The 21,561-nt window shown below is 46.0% G+C and overlaps 1 protein-coding gene across 4 annotated transcripts in view; it reads left to right on the forward strand.

Moving 5' to 3' along the window:
- Nucleotides 1-21,561, forward strand: part of SLC24A3 (solute carrier family 24 member 3) — a 175,770-nt gene that overhangs the window by 101,161 nt on the left and 53,048 nt on the right. For all 4 annotated transcript variants that reach the window (XM_042789929.1, XM_032989402.2, XM_032989400.2 and 1 more), the window contains exons 4-6: nt 10,263-10,337; nt 17,502-17,586; nt 19,525-19,628. In XM_042789929.1, the coding sequence (XP_042645863.1) occupies nt 10,266-10,337; nt 17,502-17,586; nt 19,525-19,628 (261 nt within the window). In that variant the 5' untranslated portion in view covers nt 10,263-10,265. The remainder of the gene's footprint in view (nt 1-10,262; nt 10,338-17,501; nt 17,587-19,524; nt 19,629-21,561) is intronic.

Here is a 21,561-nt window from a genome sequence, read left to right on the forward strand (position 1 = left end):
ACCTGCTTCTAATGAGTGTTTAAAAGCATTTAATAGTTTTTAGTCAGCTTAAATGAGCAGTCACTGTTAGCTATGATTCATTATTTCTTTTTAAGTATGAATTAGATTGTATTGCATGTTGTATTGTGAGTGCTCTGTGTTACGATTTTATTTCGGCTAAATGGCTGCAAAAAATTTGTTGAGTAACATCACTATTGACTTTGGCAAGCTCAAGGCTTCCAAGTTTCCATGGGAACATTGAGCTTTGAGATGTTTTGGAAAGTGAGCACTGGACTCTAGCTGGATTTTTTAGCACCCACAGGAATACTCCCAAAAAATTCATACAAACCCTCTCTCACAGTAGTGTCATGCAGCAGCTAGTCACCCAGAGTCTCTCTGCAGTTGGTGGAGGGAGACACCTTCAGAGGATCTTCAGCTCCACCGCTGCAGGTGTGGGGTCAAACGGCAGGTAGGGTTTCACCTCCCTGGCTCTGGTCAAATCTGCTGGTTCCTGCCGCGGACCGTGAGCGGCTCCTGCCTGGCTGTGGAGCAGGATTGTCCTGAACCGCTGCAGCCCCTGTGCACCGCACCGCGGGGGCCAGTGCCGCACGTGGTGGCTCTTGTGCATCCCTGGTGCTCGTGGGTAGCGCGGTGCCCTCTTCGGAATGTCCAAATGCCCGGCTTGGGCTGGGCTTGAAAGAGGTGCTGGGAATGGTGCTAACGGAACCTAGGAGTGGTCCCAAGGAATGACATCCTGGAGACCTGTCCGTGTGTCCAAAGGAATGCCATCCCAGAGACCTGTCTGTACATCCCAAGCAGCCTTTGGTCTGCTCTTTCATGACTTTTGGACACTTGATTTCATGACTTGAGGGGCCGTCTGTGGGGCTTCACACTTACCTTGATGCACATGTTGGCCAGTGTGTGTTTGCATCCCAAGTGCTGATTATTTATTTGTTTTCCGAGCAGTCAGTGCTCTGCACCTTCAGCAGGTTTTGTGTTTTGAGAGAAAAAGGTCACTGCTGATCATCTGTTAATTCAAGGAGCTATATTAACGATTAGGAGATATCTTAATCCATACAGGAAGTGTGTAAATGTCCTATTGTAGTCTTGAAAAATACTGGTAGGCTGCTGGCACCCTTGTGGCTATACTGTGGCTAATTGAAAAAACTATTACGGGAGTTGTTTAAGAAAGGGATTAACTATATGCAGTTAAATTCATCTCTACTTGAAAAACAACTAGCAGACTCCTGTGCAGCCACTCTAAGTAAAAGGTGATGATTATAGCAGCACATTACTACCTTGTAACCTCACATTTCGTAGATTTTTACACAAAAATATTTTTTTTTGACATCTCTTGAGTTACAGGAATAAATTTATGAGACCACTAAAAATACGAGTTGCTAAAATAATTCTTATTCTGTGTGATCCATACCCCTGAATGTGTTTTTCCAGGCTATTTAAAGGAGACGAGACCTGGACTGTATTTTTTCATTATTAGTAACAATGAAATCATACAGTGTTCTCATGCAGTTGACTACATAAACTATGAGCTGGGTTATTTTCCAGTCTACTTTAATTTGGGCTTCATAATTGCTCTCGAGAAAGTTTATTTTTCCACAGGCCTTTTTGTCAGTTCTGAATGAGCTGAACATACTTTTAACATGTATCAGAATGGGGTTTGGAGGACTGAAATTTCAAGATGAACTGTTTAGTTCAGAATAAAAAGAAAAGTCTGTTTTTAATGAGAACTAGATGTAAGCATCTGCTGTCCCAATAGAAACACAGCCAGTTTCTTCCCCTCTAGCAAGCAGCAAGACACATACCTCGGTCCATCGGTGCTCCACATTTCTTCATAGCAGTTTATTGAGAAAGGGAGTTTATTGACCGTGCTCCAGCTCATGTGTGGTGCAGGGCCCAGCTGGAGTCACCCTTTCTAGCACCGTGGTGCTTGGGGGTGACCCCCTCAGCTGTTGGACACTGTCACAAGGTGTACGGCTCCAAGACAGTGGGCATCAGCTGAGAAGTTTCCCAGTGTCTTTCTACCCCGAGCTTCCAGCTCCGTGATTCCCAAGGGAAGCTCCCCCACACTGCACTGTCCGTGGCCCTGGTCCAGCCCCTTGGGCGGAGTGGGAAGCAGCAAAGACAAATGCTTTGCCTTCTGTAGCAGAGTAACTGTTTGTAACCTACTGTCAAAGAAAAAACTGATGCTTAAAGAAAAAACTGATGCTTAGAGAAAATGGACAACTGTCAGCATTTAGCAACCTGCCTCTTCTGTCTGGGTTGAAAGGGGTTGTCATCATATTGGGATGATAAACCTCTAATTCTGTTTTTTACCTTCCAGCGATACAGTTACCAAATGTGTGATCAAATCAGAGCATGTGCAGAAATGCACTTTGTGGGCAAAACAGGATAAAGACACAGAGTCGCATTGCCTCCATTGAAATTTCTTTGCAGGTTTGAGGAAACCAAACCTTAAAAGGGGCTTTGTAATGATAGGAGAACAATTAAGTGATGATTAGTAGGTCATCATCATGCTTCTCATGTTTATTGACCTCCCCTTAAACTGTTTTTATTCATTTCAGTAAAAACTTGTTCTTTCTCCTCTCCCCCTTTGCCCATTATTGCATGTTTATTTCTGAAAGACATCAGGGCAAAGCTGATTTAACAGAAGCCAGAGAACCAGGGGGCAAATGCTGTCAGCTGGGGCCTTGGGGGGAATGCAGTAGGTGGCCTCTCACGGGATTGCCAACGCACAGAATGGTTTGGGTTGAAAGGGACCTTAAAGTTCATCTATTTCCAACCCCCCCTGCCACGGGCAGGGACACCTTCCACTAGACCAGGTTGCTCCAAGCCCTGTCCAACCTGGCCTTGAGCTCTTCCAGGGAGGGGGCACCCACAGCTGCTCTGGGCATCCTGGGCAAGGGTCTCACCACCCTCACAGTGAAGAATTTCTTCCTTACATCTAATCTAAATCTGTCCTCTTTCAGTTTAAAACTGTTACCACTCGTACTGTCCCCAGACCCCCTGACAAAGAGTCCCTCCTCATCTTTCCTGTAGACCCCTTTAAGCACTGGAAGGCCTCTGTGAGGTCTTCCTGGAGCAGGTGTTCAACCCCCAACTCTCTCAGCCTGTCCTCACAAGGGAGGTGCTCTTGCTCCCCGATCATCTTCGTGGCCTCCTCTGGACCCCCTCAAGCAGGTCCGTGTCCTTCTGATGTTGGGGGCCCCAGAGCTGGACACAGCACTGTACGGGGTGTCTTCCGAGAGCGGAGTAGATGGGAGAACCCCCTCCCTTGACAAGCAGGCAACGCTTCTCTTCATGCAGCCCAGGACACGGTTGGCTTTCTGGGCTGCGAGCACACACTGCTGGCTCACAGTCAGTTTTCCATCCACTAACACCCCCTAGCCCTTCTCGGCAGGGCTGCTCTCAATCCACTGCTTGCCCAGCCTGGATTTGTGCTTGGGGTTGCCCTGACCCACGGGCAGGACCTTGCACTTGGCCTTGTTGAACTTTATGAGGTTTGCACGGTCCCACCTCTCCAGCCTGTCCAGGTCCCTCTGGATGGCATCCCTGCCCTCCAGTGTGTCAACCTTTTGTTTAATAAAAGTGAAAACACAAAGACCCCAGCAAATCCCACAGTGGGCCTGTGCAGAATTTCTTAACATAATCTTAATCTGATGCTTCATGAAGATGAAAATAAATCCTTAAATACTTCAAAAATCTAGGAAAAACTGGGCAGGGACAGTTTAGCAATAATTTTAGTTATGAGCTGAAAATACTTCAGTTTAAAGGAAAAGTGGGTCACTGAAACATATTACAGGTTTGGAGCCATAGTGTTTAATTTCCCCTTCTTTGGAGCTCATCAACTGATTGCTTCACTGCCATTAATTATTTTCACATCCTCTCTGAGAAGAGGGCCTGCTGCTACGGACAGTACCACCCCCACTACGTCACTGGTTTGGGAAGTTCAGTTTGGAAGGAGACAGGGTCTGGGTTTTGAGAGTCTGCTGCAGGATCAAGTGTACAGCCTGCAATCCAGAAGCTCCTCAGCCCTTGAGAACTTCATTTTGAAATCTTAACGTTGTTCCTGACGGTGTGCGGGTGTCTGGGCATTCTCGTAGCATTTTACTGGGTTTTAGTTTGTTCCAGCAGATGTGTACTGACGCTTGTGCAGATCCCCAGCCCTACCGTGCTCATGGACACTGGGTGATGGGCACCCATTACCTTCACGAGGCAGAGGAGGGAAATTGCTTCAGCCAGTAATTTGTAACATTTCTGCTGACAGCAGAGGAAGGAGGGTTTGAGTGTTGCTGTGGTTTCCCTGGAAAAGCCTGACGAGATAGGCACTGACTTTCCTCCCTGCCCCATCGCTTCTCAGCCTTTGTCTGCCCAGCTGCAGACTCTGCCCTGATCCCTGTCTTACCCCAGTCTTTTTGACAATACGCTGTTGGCTCCCTTTTTCCGGGCAAATTCGGAATGCGGTGCTGGTGTGAGGAGCCTGTTCATGTGCACAGTGGGGGTCGGGCAGAAGCGGGGCATGGCAGGCTGAGCAGGGGTGACGGGGCGGTGTCTGTGCTGAGCGGTCCCCCACGCTCCTCGTTTGCCATCGCTGGGCGTAGCCATGGGAACGGGATGCGCAGTGGGGCGCCTGCCTCCCTTCTGCGAGCCGCTCCGAAAATGTAGGTCGCTCTGGATGTATCCTGTCTTCATCTATTTCTGCACTGAGTCAAAAACTGGCCGTGTCTCATTTCTGCAGCACAGAGCTGTCTCGTTAGGGCGATGATTTTCCAGTGCCCTGGACGTGCTTGCTTTAGCGATCGCTACACAGTACAGACAGCTTGCTGCTGAGCACGCTGTGATACCACGGGCCGCTGCTCTGAGTAAACTCAGGCTCTGTGGGTTCCTTGTTTGGTTGGGTTCTTTTTTAATTTCTCCTAAATAATGGAGTTTTAGGTGGTTTTGTAATGCGCTTAGAATTGAGGAAGTTCCTCTGCTTGGTTACGGTGGTTTCAGTGATGGCCCTTGGCTGTGCCCGCTCAACTGGGGCAGGAGATCTGCGGGGGGAGCAGCCAGAGACAGTCACCTCTTCCTTTCCCAGCTCTCTCGGGAAGAAGGCAGGGCTGTGGGAATTGCTGGCATTTAAGCTTTCTTATTAAAAACTTCTTGCTTTAGGTTAATAAGACAGGTTTTAATCTGAGTATGAAGACTGGCATGGGAAACCCAAAGGTCCACTGGACAAACAAGAAAAACTATCATTTATGTCCTGTAAAAAACAGTATGTATTTCTAGTAAGATACATAATCTCCTTTGATACAGAGATTCAGATTACTTCTCTGATGCTTGTTTGTTAGAGTCATCATTTTTAAATCAATCCTAATGTAATACTTAATCTGGTATTTGTAATCCTTTTATGTCAGGCCATTATATTTTTGCAATTTTTTAATGTCCCAGGGAGGAAGAGTGTCTTTTAAGTAGGTTGCTTGTTTGAAGACTTCCAGATCTTCTCTTTGAGCTGAACACAACTAAATGATGCTGAGGCTGAGACTTATTTTTTGTGTTCTGCCCATCATGTTGTCCCCTGTTGCCATTACACCCGCCACGGTCCCGCTCTGCCCATGGCACACCCGTGTTCCAAAAAGTGCTGCCTCTATCCCCGATGGCTCTTTTCAAGTGGAACAGGCTTCAGCCAGTGCTGCCCTGCTGCTTTCCTTCTTGTGCTAAACCTGCTGCTCCCGTGGTGCCTGCCAGGACAGACTTGCATGTGTTGAAGGGAGAAGCGGTGGGACTCTGTTGGATTCTCAGGTTAACGTAGATGAAGCTAATAGCGTCTAATCAGCTGCAAAATGTTAAAGCTATGCTGTTTGCATTCTCTACAGCTGACATACAGAAGACTTGCTTGCCCTGATGCTCTCTTCCTTCTTTCCACATAAAATAGCCTGGACTGGTGTCTGGGCTCCATCTTTACGAGTTTGACTTGAAATAAAATTAAATTTTTTGGTTATGTTCCTGCTGGCCTAAACTCTAAACCTTGTTTAGTTTTGTTTGTTTTAAAAAACAAACAAACAAAGAAACAAAACCACCAAAAGAACCCAAACAGCTTTCAACAAAGTAACAGATACTGTCCTCATGTGTTTGCTTAGCAAGGGTAGTTGCCAGTGTTTTAGTTTGTGAACCAAGCTGTTTTCTAGCCAGATAGGCCTTAGATTTTGACACTTTATACAATACTGCACTCAAGCCAGTTAAATAAAACTAGGGGAAGACTCTGAGCCAAATCCAGTTTTGTGACAATGAGGTCATTAAAAATAAATGCTCAAGCATATAAGTCAGTGTGGGTTCAGCCTGATCTGTTCTATCAGCCTGGTGTTAAAATTTGCCTAAGTCACCCACAGTAATCACACCAGCTCCAGCAGGCTCTGGCTCAGGGCTTTCAGCAGGCACAGCAGTGTGGCGTTCCCCGCTACCTCCAGGAGGATTAGAGAAAGTGTGATGGCAGTTTCTTCACATTTGCTTTTCTGCTCCTTACTCATTTCAGTCCTGTTTTTGCCTTTTCTCTTGTACCTGATCCTATACATGTGTAAGCATGGGTGGACAAAAGAATATTCCCTTGTTGCCTTTCTGGGTTGTGGTTGCACCCTCTAAATATCAGAGTGCAATGAAATGCACCTTTTGTACCTGCCGGGACATGGATGTTCCTTGCCATTCTTGTTTGCACTGGAGACAGTGCAAAACCCACACCTCACATCATTTCAATCCTCATTTTAAAACTTTCAGAAGGATTTTCCTCAACTTAAACTGTTGGATGTCATGCACCCGATGTCCATCCAGATTGACCGTCTTTCTGATGAGCACTGCATACAATACAGTAATTTCACATGATCTGAAAAAACGGTGAGAATGTAGAGGTGTCAAAGACTCTGAGTGTGTGCCACGTGTGGAGGGAGCTGCTGAAATGACCTGGTTTGGCTTTTGGGCATGTGCTTTTTTGCCTTCTCTCTGTCCCCATTGCCTTGCCCCGCTTTGGGAGAACTTGGCTACCACAACAGCAGCAGATTGCAGGAAGCCCAAGCAGCCATATGATGCTCTGTGACTGTAGATTATGTCAAATGTAGAGGATGTGCTCAATTTATTGGGATGATGATGTACAGATTAGTGTTCTTGAAAGGCATTACTGTGTATTTGAGAAGGGAAAATGATGGCATGACCCACTGCAGATTAATATGATTAGCAGATCAAAAAATCCAGGCTGAAGTTGGGCACCTGCTATCCATTCTATTTCAATGGGATTTGGCCACATAACTCTCTGGGGCTCTTTCTGATCCTTCTTCCTACGATGCACAATGTCTGTGAGACATTTGTTTCCTTAATCTCTGTTCATACAGTTACCTATTGGTATCATGTCAGCAGCTAGTGCTCGCTCTACAAGATCAGGGTCTCTGCTGCACCCAGAGGAGTTGTAGACCTGGAATTTTGCTTACGTTTGTGGTCTTCTGGGCCAATTTGCAGTGTAAGAGTTTCATAAAGTCTAAGTTACATTTATTCATGTTTATGAATAGTGATGGAGGAGCACAGAAACTGTCCTAAGTGACAGTTTAGCACTGAAATCTTCAAGATAGTGTCAAAATCATCCATTATGATGAAATTCCCATCTCTAATCCTTAAAAAATATATTCAGATTATTCTTGAGTTTGAAAAGTTTTCATGGCTGAGTTTTTCACATAAATTACTGTCTTTTTGCAGCAAAGTTGTAATTAGATTCTGGCAACTTAGAATCTGGGTTTTTGGAGGGGGTTGGGGGATTTAAACCTGTTCCTGGAAAATTAAAACAAGAACAAAAACCCAGAGGCCATTTTTCTTGCTGTTTTCCTTCCAGAAAAAAGTACTCTGGTCTCCTCCCATTACCCAAGCTTCAACAGTAAACTTCAAAGACAAGTAAAGCAGGAGGATCTGTTGGTGATGTGGTAATAACTCTGTGCTTTGGTAGGATTAAGATACTGTTTTTCTACAAATATTGGCCACTTCTCTCAGCTCTAGTTATTCACTGGAGCTGCACAACTTGTAAATATGATTCTATAGTGGTACATGGCAGTTATTACAAAAAAGACGGAGCCGTCTTTGAACTTTAAAGTAATTTTGTCTCACTTTGTGAGTGGAAAGACAAATAATGTTGTAATGCTTGTGAGTGATACTGTGAAAAAGAAAGGGATTTATGCACACTCACCTGCTTTATTGGATCAGATGCCAAAATTACTGCTTTCTTGGGTTGTTTGCTTTCAGGCACAGTACAGGTAGCTCTACAGGTGAGAAGCTCTGTCTCAAAAAAAAAAAGAAAATGACACACGCTGAAAACTTAGCAAGATATTATGGAGAAGCATGTTTCTAGTGTGAGGGGGGGTTTACATGATCAAGTCAGACAAGGGGTGTCATCTCACCTCGGGACGGGAGTGCAGGTACGGCTGCAGTGCGACGCGCCCGCCCCGGGGCCGTGCCGCGACCACGCGGACCCGGCGGCGGTGCCCGCTTTGCTGCTGTGATTGATGATCCACGCCGCTCCGGAGCGGGATCCGTGTGTGTGGTGACCTTGTGCCGCACGGGGACGTGGAGGGACGTAATTCCCTCGGATGCGCGGGGGCAGGGAGCCGGCTGGCCCGAGCCACGGGGTGCTGCCCCACCTTGACCTGCCAGGGCGAGGGCTCAGGTGTTCACCTCTCCTGCTTCCCTGTGTGCAGCCTGTCATGTCCTCTATTTTTGGCCATAGCTGGTTTGCACGTAGCAGCCACAGTGCAGTTTGTTCCAAGTTTATGCGCTGAGCCTTGCCTCTCTGTTTACACGCCCAAAATTTAAGGATCTCTTTTGTTTGTGTGTTGTTTTCACAAGTACATAGCAATAAATAAAACTTTGCCGATAGTGTAGTCTGCTGGGATGGAGTTCCAGGATGGTAACATGGACTCTCTCTGCGGCAGGTTTTTGGTAGCACGTGTAGACATTGTTTTCTAGTTCCTACGGGGATGCCAGCTGTAACAGATCCACTGCAGACCCGGCACCGAGGAGTGCCGTGAGGGATAAGCACTGGCCTGTCTTGCAGGTCCGCAGCGGGCACAGCCGCCCTCTCTTCTTTCCACTTTCCCCACCATGCAAGACACTTGGCTTTAAACCTTCGTTGCAGCGCTGGAGGGGCGGCTCTCCCCTCGGCAGCGTGTCCTCTGGGCAGTGTGGGCAGGGCTGCCTGGTTTGTGTGATGCCCTTGTTCCTCTGGCTCTCTGTATTTCTGGCTCTGTTCCTTCGCCACAGGTCTTAAGTTTGTGTAAGGTGGTGCAAGAGTAGCCTGGATGGCCTCGGATATGTCTGTGCCAGTCAACTAGAGCGGGCCGGGACACAGGCGCACGCCTGCTGTGATGGTGTGCTCTGTTAGGTAGCTGACACGCTTTTCACTGGGTTTTCCCCTATGCTGATGAGCATTTGCCCATCCAGCACCAGGACATGAGTCGAGGCAAGGCGTAGAGGTCCTTCCCTCAGGGCAATATGGACCAGGTTGCCCTCCTTGGGGAGGACAAGAGCCAGTATGGACCAAATTATCCTCCTTGGGGAGAACAAGAGTTTAGCTGCATGGAGGTAAGCCACGCTGTGCCATTTGACTGTTGGGGCAGAGATCAAGCCCTAGCACGTTCTGTTTAACAGTACAGAAATGGCTTTCTGTTTAATAACACAGAAATACAGACTAAATGTTTCTTGCATGAAATTGAAGAATTGATTTGCTAGGTGTCCTTTTAAGACTTGTGTTCCCTCTAGGGTTTCAGTCATTTGGAAGTTGTTCCTATGTGGACTTTAGCAAGAATTATCACTGGGACCCCAGATGACATGGCAGGTACTTCAGTCACAGAAAATACGGTCCTTTCCCCTATTTCAAAATACTAGCATTTCTAGGGTTTAGATTTCCACAGAATGCAATGATGAGAAAGTCCTGTGTGGTGCAACAGGAGGAAAATAGAAAGGCAAAAATATTTAAGTGTGGCTTAGCAATATCTAGAGAATTTAATAAAAAATAAAAAGTAGTCTTGATGATGATGATAAAATGTTGGCAGCTTTTGACAGCTTGTAAGAACTTTTGGATAAATACTTCATGATCTTTCTACTAAACCCCAGAGAGCCCCATGATTTCTTCATGCAAGAGCATTTTATTTTTTTTAAAAGTGTACACCAAAACCAAACCTAAGATGAGTTGCGACACTGCAGTTCACTCCTGCTTGACAATCTCCAGACTCAACATTTTCCCTTTTCTTTTGCAGGCCATGTATATGTTTTATGCTTTGGCAATTGTCTGCGATGATTTCTTTGTCCCTTCGTTGGAAAAGATTTGCGAAGTAAGTATTGGAAGATGTTCCTTAAGCTTGTGTGCTGCTTTAGCAGCAGTTCTCCTCGGGAGCCTCAGAACGTGATGATAGTGTATTTACTGTTGTCTTAGAGTGTTCCCCATTCTTCTTCTTTAGTTGCTCAACAACGCATGTGTGTGTTGGCTCAGCTTCGTGTTCTCACTCGCAGGAGATGGGCTGGGAAGTCTGCTGGTGGGTAAACTTGGCTGACGCTTCCTCTTAAAACTAGCAATCGCCTCTCGAATAACAAATCCTATATATGCATCATACCACTTCTTAAAAACGGAGGCAATTTATAACATAGTGAAAAACATGTTCTCTAGAGCAGTGATTCCCAAAAGCACCCCCATGCTGCAGGCTCCCCGGCGCGGCTGGCTGCAGTGTGGGTTTCCAGGTAATAATTCCAGCAGAGACTGCTCGCTTGTCCTGTGCCACTCGCTGCTGCCATGCTCCCGCCTCTCCAGCTGAGAAACCTGGCCCTTCAGGCAGGATCCAGCTGTCAGAGACTGCGAGAGGGTTGAGACGTTGTTCCTTGCCTATATAGGGAGAAGCACTTTGGTTCGGTTATGATTTTGGACATGTCACTCAGTTTTCCTGGGACTTGCAAGATAATAACCTTTTATTTCTTGACTTTTGCATGGAAATACTGATCCATGGGGTGTTTCTGAGTTTTATATACCATTAACTTAAAATTTATAGACCTCCCAAGTGTCAGGCTGGGACAGAAAAAACGCACAAGAGAGTTTAGATGTTTTGGTATTTAAAAAAAAAAAAAAAAACAAACCAAACCACCCTGGGGAGGGAGAGATGCCAAGATCTCAGCCAGTTGCCTGGGAGCAGGGTCCTGGTCCTGGGGCTGGGGGGGGCTGCACCTCCCTCCTGCTCCCACTGCCCAGCTGGTGAGGACCTGCCCGCTGTGGGTGTGTTCACACCGGGGCTTCCCAGCTCCCAGTGCAGCCGCTGACAGGGAGCGCTGCCTGGCCAGAGCCGGGCTGTCCCGGGCAGACCCACGCCAGAGCTGGGTTTGGCTGCTTGGACTTCGGTTGGAAACGAAGTCTTGGATTAGGTTCAGGACGCTGCAGATGCGCAGCGTGATGGCTTCCCGGGGCCTTTCTGCATCGCTTGTGTGGTGCCCAGCAGAAGAGTTCACAGGCTGACGGTTCTCCAGGTGCTCCAACCGTTCACGCTCTGACAGTTGCTCTTGCCTTGCGTTTGTGTGCCTTTGCAGATGTGTCTTCAAAAACACTAGGCCCTACCCATAGCTGATATAAATTAATACCTCTGGTGATTTGCCCCAGTAGAAGTCTCAGATCCTCATACCTTGCCTTCAAAGTCATGAGTCTCATACCTTGCATTGTGTTGGCATAAGCTGTAAAGCATCAGGAACAGCTAGGTGAGCTATAAAGAAGCTCTTGAACACTTCCATCAATTGCAGGGGACTCTCTCCCTCTTTTGCTAAGGTTGGCATTCTGAAATTTTAGAAGAAAAGGAGCACATTTTAGCCTAAATCAGCTCGGACAGCTACAGGGTGAACACAGACCATGTGTCCAAAGTGCCTGGGAGCCCCCTCCAGTGTCAGTCTTGGGCAATGAAATCCTTACATGCAGAAAATATGGTTTGGTCTTGCCAGTTAGACGTCTTTCTCAGATGGAGGAGATGGCTGTCCATCTGCCTGGCAATAAATACTGCTCTCAGGGCATGGGCTGTGTCTGGCCTGGGATGGAGGAGTGGGAGACATCAGGAGAGATCATTTGTGCTGACAGCTCTGATGGAAGTTCTCCCTAAACTAACCTGATTGTAGTTCAGCACCCTGCCATACAAGCCTTTTCTGCATTACCGAAAAAAAGTCCCCAGGAAATCCCACTATTTTGGTGCATAAGTATTCAGGTAACTGAAGGGCAAGAACACAAGGCAGAAGCTTCTGTCCTGCAAAGTTGCTGCGCACTCTATGGCTGAATCTAGGGAAAGCCACTGTGAGGTTCACGGGGAGGCAATGGAGATGTTGATGTGGAAGTGGGGATGGGAGATGCTGGAGTTGTAAACATGATGAGTTATTTATAATACTGTTAACTTTTCACAGAATCATAGAATGGTTTGGGTTGGAAGGGACCTTAAAGATCATCCAGTTCCAAACCCCTGCTATAGGCAGGGACACCTTCCACCAGACCAGGTTGCTCCAAGCCCCGTCCAACCTGGCCTTGAACCCTTCCAGGGAGGGGACACCCACAGCTTCTCTGGGCAGCCTGTGTCAGTCCCTCACCACCCTCATAGTGAAGAATTTCTTCCTTACATCTAATCTAAATCTGTCCTCTTTCAGTTTAAAACTGTTACCACTCGTACTGTCCCCAGACCCCCTGACAAAGAGTCCCTCCCCATCTTTCCTGTAGCCCCCTTTAAGCACTGGAAGGCCTCCGTAAGGTCTTCCTGGAACCTTCTCTTCTCCAGGCTGAACACCCCCAACTCTCTCAGCCTGTCCTCACAAGGGAGGTGCTCTTGCTCCCCAATCATCTTCGTGGCCTCCTCTGGACCCCCTCAAGCAGGTCCGTGTCCTTCTGATGTTGGGGGCCCCAGAGCTGGACACAGCACTGTACGGGGTGTCTTCCTAGAGCGGAGTAGATGGGAGAACCCCCTCCCTCGACAAGCAGGCAACGCTTCTCTTGAAGCAGCCCAGGACATGGTTGGCGCACATTGCTGGCTCACAGTCAGTTTTACATCCACTACTACTCCCAAGTCCTGCTTCCACCTTCTGTTGGCTTCCTTTTTATGTTTGAGCTTATCCAGGAGATCCTTGTTCATCCATGCTGACCTCCTGTCATTCCTACCTGACTTCCTCTTTGTTGGCATGCATCGCTCCTGAGCTTGTAGGAGGTGATCCTTGAATATTAAGCAGCATTCTTTGGCCCCTCTTCCCTCCAGGGCTTTATCCCATGCTACTCTGCCAAGCAGGTCCCTGAAGAGGCCAAAGTCTGCTCTTCTGAAGTCCAGAGTATCAAGCTTGCTGTGTGCCCTCCTTGCTGTCCAAAGTTTCTTGAACACCACCATTTCATGGTCACGGCAGCCAAGGCTGCCCTTGAGCTTCACACTTCCCACCAGCTCCTCCTTGTTGGTGAGAATAAGGTCCAGTATATAAGTTTTCCCTGTTGGCTCCTCTATCAATTGGGGAAGGAAGTTACCGTCAATGCATTCCAGGAACCTCATGGATTGCTTACACCCTGCTGCGTTGTCCCTCTGATAGATATTGGGGTGGTTGAAGTCCTCCATGAGGACTAGGGCTTGTGAACATGAGGCAGCTCCTATCTGTCTGGAGAGAGCCTCATCTGCTCAGGCTTCCTGGTTGGGTGGCCTGTAGATCCCCACTATAACATCTCCTTTCCCTGCCTGCCTTCTCCCAAACAAGGGAATCCTGCTGGGAGATGTGGGTCTAGAAGGCTGACTCAGGTCATGGCAAATGAACAAAACCTGAGCTGAATAAGCAGTGTCAAGAACAGGCTTGTGTTTCAGGGTGCCATCAATATGCCCAGGGGCAGGCCTGCTACCCAGAGGGACACAGGTGGAGCCAGGAGGTTGAGGGAGATTAATATGTTTTCTCTTGACTGAGCACTAATTAAATCTCATTTACGAGTCTATATTGATTAGTGTCCTTGCTTATGGCACAGAGGTGTGATCTGGGTCTGTGGAGCCCTGGCTCCTGGTACAGCTCTGCCATAGACTTCCTGAGTGACCTCAGACAAGCTCCATCGCTTCTCCACACCTCTTGTTTCCTGCACTGGTCAGTAGAAATGTTGGTTCTCAACTGTATTTACAAATTATGGTAGGAAACATCATGCAGGGTGTTAATGGTTTCTAACTTTACTGGTGAATTCGGTTATCATAAACAAGAGGCTCACAGACTGAAGAGGTCCCTCTCCTTTTACCGCCATTAGCTTTCTACAGGTGCAGGATCTGTGCACCTCTCCACCTGCCCCAGAAGATTGGTTATAGAGATAAAAAGTGACAGAATTATGATGTCGTCTGTTCTTCTGACAAATTTTCAGATGTGTTTGGGTTTGTACAGACATCTGATGTCTAAAAAGCAAATACCGTCCCTGTGTGACTTTAACATAGTATTTACAAGCCCTTGGGCCCTAGGAGGCCACTTTCACTTGACCAGATCTTTACTTCTTGATTCTTGTCTTCTCAGTGGTACATAACAAATTCTCACATGCTTTAATGGTTCTGAACCATTGTGTTACTCAACATCACCAATAAAATAAGATGATAATAAGTTTTATTCTGTTGTGTGTGAAAGAGAAAACTTAGCGATGGAACACTGGATCTAGCATATTTCTATTAAGAAGTTACTGTCCAGAAGAAAGATACCGTGTCATTAGAGATTATCAAAATGGGTTATATAAATAGATTAGAATTTTACTATTCCTATTGCTCCTACTTGATTCTCTTGCATAAAAGTTTTTTCTAACCCTATAGGTGACCTTTAGAAGCATTCAAGTCCTTTTATTTATGTATTTTATGCATAATTAAGCAGTTCTGTAGTTACATGATAGCAAAAGAAATGCACATTCCTGTTTCCTGATCCAACTACTTTTGATTTTATCAGTCCAGAATGTCTTGTCTTCAAAACATGAAGCTTTTTGTGGTTTGTCCTTGATGTTAGCACTCAAGAATGCATGGGAAAAGGCTTGAGTCACTTCGCAGAGGCCTCTGCAGCCTTTGGTATCCACTTTTGCCTATTTTTCTAGGGACTGCAATCCTCTCTTGCCTATTTTTCTAGGAAAGGGAAGCTTTCATGACTGCCTGATTGACAGCAAATGCTACCACCATTGCTCACACCAACCAGTAGCCTCCTTACATAAAGACCCTGTGAAATGAAGAGGCTGACTTGGAGAGCCAGGGCTGCTTTATGAGGAAGATGACCACTTGAGTCTTCCTCCATCACCTGATGAGATAAGACTTGTGATGTTTTTAAGGGTGTTCACTCGTTTGTTAACTCACAAAAAATAATCATGAGAGAGGAATTGGAGAGAGAGCCCCTTGGCAGGAGCTCACATCTAGGAGGTTGTACTGGGAAAGGCAGTACATGTAATGCACTTAGCATTCAAACAGCCATAAATGGGAATGCCTTGCTGCTGACCTGAGATCTACCATCAGTAATCTGACTACCACTTCACTGTCATATCCAACACAGAAGAATTCAGACCTCCTGCCTGAAGGCTTTTTTGGTCTTAAGGATCAACCAATAGTTATTATGCAGTTGCTCACAGTTTAGATGCACTAATTCTAAAATAAATGCCCTTTTTCTGACTTAGATTCATGTAGTTTGGAAAGCAGTTGTTGAGTTAAACCAACAAGATGTTTGTGCTCCCAAACGTGTGTATTGAGATGAGAATTTGTTCCAGAACACTTGCTATGGTAGACATTCACATTCTGTCTTAGTTCAGATGTACTTACAATAAAGTCCTGATTTTAATTTGTTTTCTAAAACAGCTTGTACTTGCATTTTCCCAGCTACTCTCCATTATTGGTGTTACAGAGTGTTTACATGACGTGACTAACGTCATGCAACAATTGCAAACATTCGTCTGCAAATATCAGCGAATGCACTTTTGCCTCCTACGTAGTGTGCTGTATTTTCTGCTCTGTTGTATTAACTAAATAATCATATGCATTGCAATAAATTATCAAGGAACTGCCCTCGAGGGAACCTACTATAGCTTTAAATTAAACCATCCCCCCCAGAAAACCAGCACAGCTGGTTTCCTTGGCTGATGGTCTTTTCTTTCAAAAGACATCATCAAGTTTCAGACCAACTATTGTAGTATGACTGTCTCTATGTTTTCATAGAGAATCCTGCACAAGAAACTGGCCTTACTTCTGGTCCTATGAACTTCTTCCACAATAGTTTCAATCCTATTTAAAATTATTTTCCATAAAGCTGTGTTTAATCAGGTTCCACAAGCTTTTATAGCAGTGTAGCGATGCTGTGGTCTCCTGCTTAAAAAGCATTCCTGATGACGGCACATATTTTCCTTTTTCCTTGTCCCTGTAACATATGTACGACATTTCTTGTTAGGTCTGTACAATCAGTGGATAGAGTTACCCTCTTTTTGGGGGCTAGAACATTTTTTGTGGGATGTTCAATCCAGATAAGGTTGGTGGGAGGATTTCTGCAGTCTTCTGCTTGTGCAAACGTACTTTGGTAACAATAAAGTTCCAGAGAAACCCTGCACCGCTACAGGGGGAAGAGGGGAGAGGAAGGCTTCCTCTGTCTTGCCAGGCTGGGTACACTGCTTCAAACGGCCAGTTCTGGTAGGGGAACATCCCCACCACCCTCAGCTGTCTTCCCCTTGCTCGTACAAGGGCAGCCGCTGACTCACACGCGTGCGAGCAAGCCAGCTTTGTGTAGTAACAGCTCAGCAGTTTATGGCCGTATGGCAGGGAGGTGGCTTATTTTTAGCCACTCATTAAAACTGTGGAAGGTGCCAGCAAGGCATGTGGTCTTTAACAGCCTTGTCGCGTTTCTGAACAGTGACTTGTGCAGATGGAGCAGTGGGAATGCAGAAAACATAAAGGAAGTAATTAACCAAGTAAATCTTTGGAAACAGCATATGCCGATGAAGTTTTCATGGAGTAGTGGGTCCTTTCCCTTCCAGAAACCTCCATTTTAGAAAGTCCCTGAACACTGCTAGGGGAAGGCTGTAGGAGGTAAGTGTCTTCAGCGGTGATCCAAGAGAAAGGGGGTGAGAAAAGGTTAAATGTCCAAGGCTGAAATGATACTGGAGAAGGCAGCTGGGGGTGAACCAAGATTGAGCTCCAGCCCTACCCTTCACAGGCCAAAGTAGATGGAGTAAGGTGTGTGTTGTTGGGGTTGTGGAGGAGACAAAGAATCATGACTGGTGTAACTGCCTTTCTGTTTCTGTTGCTCTTTCTCTCCTCTGTAAAGTGTACCACAGCCACAACCTGCCACCTCTACAGGGAGATGCTACCTTAGGTAGCCAATGCCTGTGATGACTTTTTCCCCTATACTTGAATTTCCTTAACGTAAAACTTTGTACGTATCAGCAGTTTCCCACTCTTGGCGGACAGTTTAACATTTCTAGTTGAATTCCTTCAGCCTTTCAGTGTTGTAATCAATGACTCTGATGTGTTTTTCTGCAGCGCTTGCACCTTAGCGAAGATGTGGCTGGGGCAACTTTCATGGCAGCGGGAAGCTCTGCTCCTGAGTTGTTTACATCTGTCATAGGTAACTAACCTCCTGCTGCTTCTTGAAATCTCCGCATTCCCTTGGCTGTTTTTCAGAGTGGAAATGGGATTGCTAAGCACCTGTAACATTTATTATAATATCTGTCCCTTCCCTCATGGGCACACATAGGACTAATTGCGGGGAATCCTCGCTAGATGAAGTGGCTCTGAAAAAGTGCTGTTGTCCCACACAGGGCTGCCTTGGAAGTGGTTTGATCTGACCCCATCAAATTAGGGCCAGTAGGCAGTTCACCTTAACTGTCCCTTGATCTGCCTGGCTGTAGCACAGCCACGCTGCGCAGTGCTGAGCCCCACACGTGCAGCCCCCTGCGCTCCTGTCCACCCTCCTACGCTCCCTGCCGCGCCGTCTCCAGGACGCAGCGTGAAAGGATGCGCCTCCAGCCTCCTGGGTTGGCACCTAGGAGAACTGTCTGTGTCATCAGCTGCAGGTTCTCTGCCGTCACCTCCACTCCAGTTAGTCTTCTAACACCACTTCCCTCTGGGAGAGCCAGAGTGGGCAGGAGAAGAGGATTTTAAATGCTTTCTCACAGCAACAAGTTGGTCAGAGCACCACACTACCAAAGCAACTCTCCACTTACGGGAAGTGTGATCAAGATATTCAGCAGTCCCTAAGTTTGTGAAACCTGGAAAGCTTGTGTGGTCCTCCAACAGCCTTGAGCTAAGAGGGCACTGCACTCGGCTGTTAGAAAATGATGATGTACGTATGCTACCTGGCTCAAGGGGAAAGTTTTTTTGCAGTTTTACTCATCCACATCTCTGTTGGTAGATGATCATCAGAGCAGTGGTTGGGAGGTCAAGATGGGCTCTCCTTCACTGAGGAGAATTACTGTCAGCTTAGATACTTTCTCTAGAAGACACTTCCTTTTCAGTCACAGCTATGCGATGCAGAGCACAAATTAATTCATGCAGGGCTGCATACTATGTGGAAAGGTCTGATTACACAAGCAAAGCCTTAAAATGTAGGAACTTAAATTGGACCAAGTTGGGTTGTACTCTAGTTAAGGATAGTGCAGTAGCAGGATGAAAATAAAACCCGATTACTTGAGGCAGTTTAGAGAAGCCCTGATGGTCAGATCATTATCTTGCTGTGGTGTCATCTACCAGATATCAGGTGTCACTTGGCAGGTGACTGCTTCTGTGTAACACATTTCTGAGAATAGGATAAAGTAGGGAAAACTAAACTACACTGGCTGGATAAATACTGTTGGAACCTAAAAAACAAGTGGTGAATTTAACCAGACTGACAGCTAACAGGCGATGGAGTGTTATTTTTAGGCTGACTTCCTAAGGAAAGAATTTCTGCAGTACCATGATGCATGCGTCTGTCAGTTCTTCTCCCTTACCATTAACCTCCTTGGCCAATTTTAACCAAATTTGACAGAAGAGCTCTGAAAGGACCTTGTAACATAGCCCCATAACTCATCCTGAGAGTCATCGTTCAAGTTGCAAGTAACTAGTGGCCAGGCAGTTCTGAATCAGCTCCAGCTCCGGCCTCTGCTTGCCTGTTGAAGCCTGTAGGGATGGCGATATGGGGAGGAGCAGAATACCGGTGAGGGGATGTCTTGTGGGAGATAGTTTCCTGCAGATTTCTGTCCGGCCAGTTGTTTCCACAGAGCTTACTGTCTTTTATGATGTGCATTGTCATAATGCTGGATCACAAGACCAGGAGGTTGGTGACTTAGACATATCTAAAGTATTTGATTTTCATTAGGCAGTCTATGCCCAACCCCTCAAAAGCAATTTCTGCCACCTATATTCACCAGAGTTCCTTTTTCAAGTTGCCCCCTTAAATATGAGAAAAAGTGGCAGAACTGGTACGTGCCTTTAGATTCATGAATGGTGTATGAGGTCTGCAATTTTTTGTGGAAAAATTCTTCTCTTTGCAATTTACACAGCTTGCCTTGAACTTGTTTTTCAGGTGTTTTTATCACAAAAGGAGATGTGGGCGTTGGAACCATCGTAGGCTCGGCTGTATTTAACATTCTCTGTATTATTGGCGTGTGTGGGCTTTTTGCAGGACAGGTAAGAGCATTTAATGATTCCTAACAGTTCTTGCTTCATCCTGTGCCTTGGCTATACTGTAAAATCAGCTGCCAGGTTCACAACCTTACCCCAAATTTCTCTTGGCTTTGTTCTTTTTAATGGGGCCCTACGCTATTCGCCTTGCAGTTTTGAAATGAAAAGCAGAACGGCAAATGTCAATTCAGGGGTTTTAAGCTGCTCAAGATATGTGGGTGGTCAAAGGAATTGAAGCTGGTTATTTAACACCTCATTTTGGTAGCTATTGAAAAATGCGTTGTGGCGTTTGTACCTGGTTCTTATAGACCAAAGGAGCCAGGAAACGTCTGTGCCTCTGGCTGGTAAAAATGCACTTCGATGAGCCATGCAAGATGCTTCTGAAAGAATGATGACACTTCTGGAGCATCACAGAAGATGCTACCTTTGTGCAGGATAGTTTCAGATACGTATCTTGAGCTGGCACAACGCTGTTGGTGACTGGCATGACTTAACGAAGTTGTATGAGAAAGATGCAGTCTTTGCTTGTAGTTTATCTCACTATTTATATGCAGAATCACAGAATGGTTTATGTGGAAGGCATCTCTGGAGGTCTCTGATCCAGAGCCTTCACAACCCTGACCCCCTCAACTCAAACCAGGGCTAATTTTAAAGTTGGATCGGGTTGCTCAGGGCCTTGTCCAGTCAGGTTTTGAATATTTCCAAGGATGCCCTAACTTTTTTCCTTACTAGCAGTAAGTCTATCCATCCCTAGTATAATTTCTGACTGTTTTCCAGCATGTCAAACTGCTTGTGACAACATAAGCTATTAATCTGAAATTAAAGCAATTAAGTTGTGAGATCTGAGTTGCTGTCTGAATTACAGACATGATTGACTGTATAATTAAATATCTGAACCTGCATTCACCTTAGCACTTGCCAACATGCCCAGTATTTTTACAGTCTCATAAAAAGTTTGTTGAAGTGTTACTGTGCAGACTTATTTGTAAAGAGGAGAAGCAGGATAAAATTATCAATACAGGGCAATAGGATAACTAGCTCAGGAAGAACTTAAGAGAAGCGCCTGTATAACATGGTCAGTATGAGAGAGCATGCAGGAAGATCGGGCTTTATTGTGAAAGTTTGTAATCCAATTTTATTTGCATTAGCAATGAACTTTTTCAGGATGAAGGTGAACATTTTCACTGTGGGGAGGCTTCAGGAAAAGCCCACAGCAGTGCTTTTTAGCCACCTAAGTTTCCTTGATTTGCATGGGAACAAGCGGCTGGAAGTTACACATGCTCAGTATGTTGGCAGTTCTACTGTAACTCTGACTATGGAAGCCCCATTGATTCAGACCATTTTTTAATGACCAAAGCTTTCCCAGGGCATGAAGCTGTGTTCCCCAGAGGTGTTCTCCTGAAATCAGTAGGACTTTCTGCTCAGGTCGCTTTATTCAAGCAAATGATGATGATTAACTGTTTAGCACGATGGCAGAGGAACTAACTCTTCTGTTTTTTACTCTTCACGGTATTGACTGTGTGCTAAAAAACTAGCTATAAATCACAGCTTTCAGTGGAAAAGGCTTGCTGGAGTTTGGGGTTGACAGAGAACATCAGTCGTCTCGAGAGACCATTTACAGGTCAGACAAAACCAGATGTTTGTTTCTGAAGGATATAACACAGCCGAAATATTCTTGGGAATGCCTTCAGCCTTGCAGGCGTAGTAGCTTTCAGAAGTTCAAAGCAGCGATTGGCTGCTGTAAGTCATCCGAAGCATGGTCTGTGAGTCTCTTTCCAGCCAAGAATTGAGATTTCAACTGATTTGTCCCAACTTTGTTTCCCCCAACTCTGCTAGTGGTTTGTGTGGTTTTGTCTAGTCACTTAACCCCTGTTTGCTGCAGTTTAACCCACAGAGGGTGGGTGAAAACTGGAATGATTGATGTCACTACACGGAATCA

The sequence above is a fragment of the Tyto alba genome, unplaced genomic scaffold (genome assembly GCF_018691265.1).
Source record: "Tyto alba isolate M040663 unplaced genomic scaffold, T.alba_DEE_v4.0 Super-Scaffold_16, whole genome shotgun sequence".
NCBI lineage: Eukaryota > Metazoa > Chordata > Aves > Strigiformes > Tytonidae > Tyto > Tyto alba.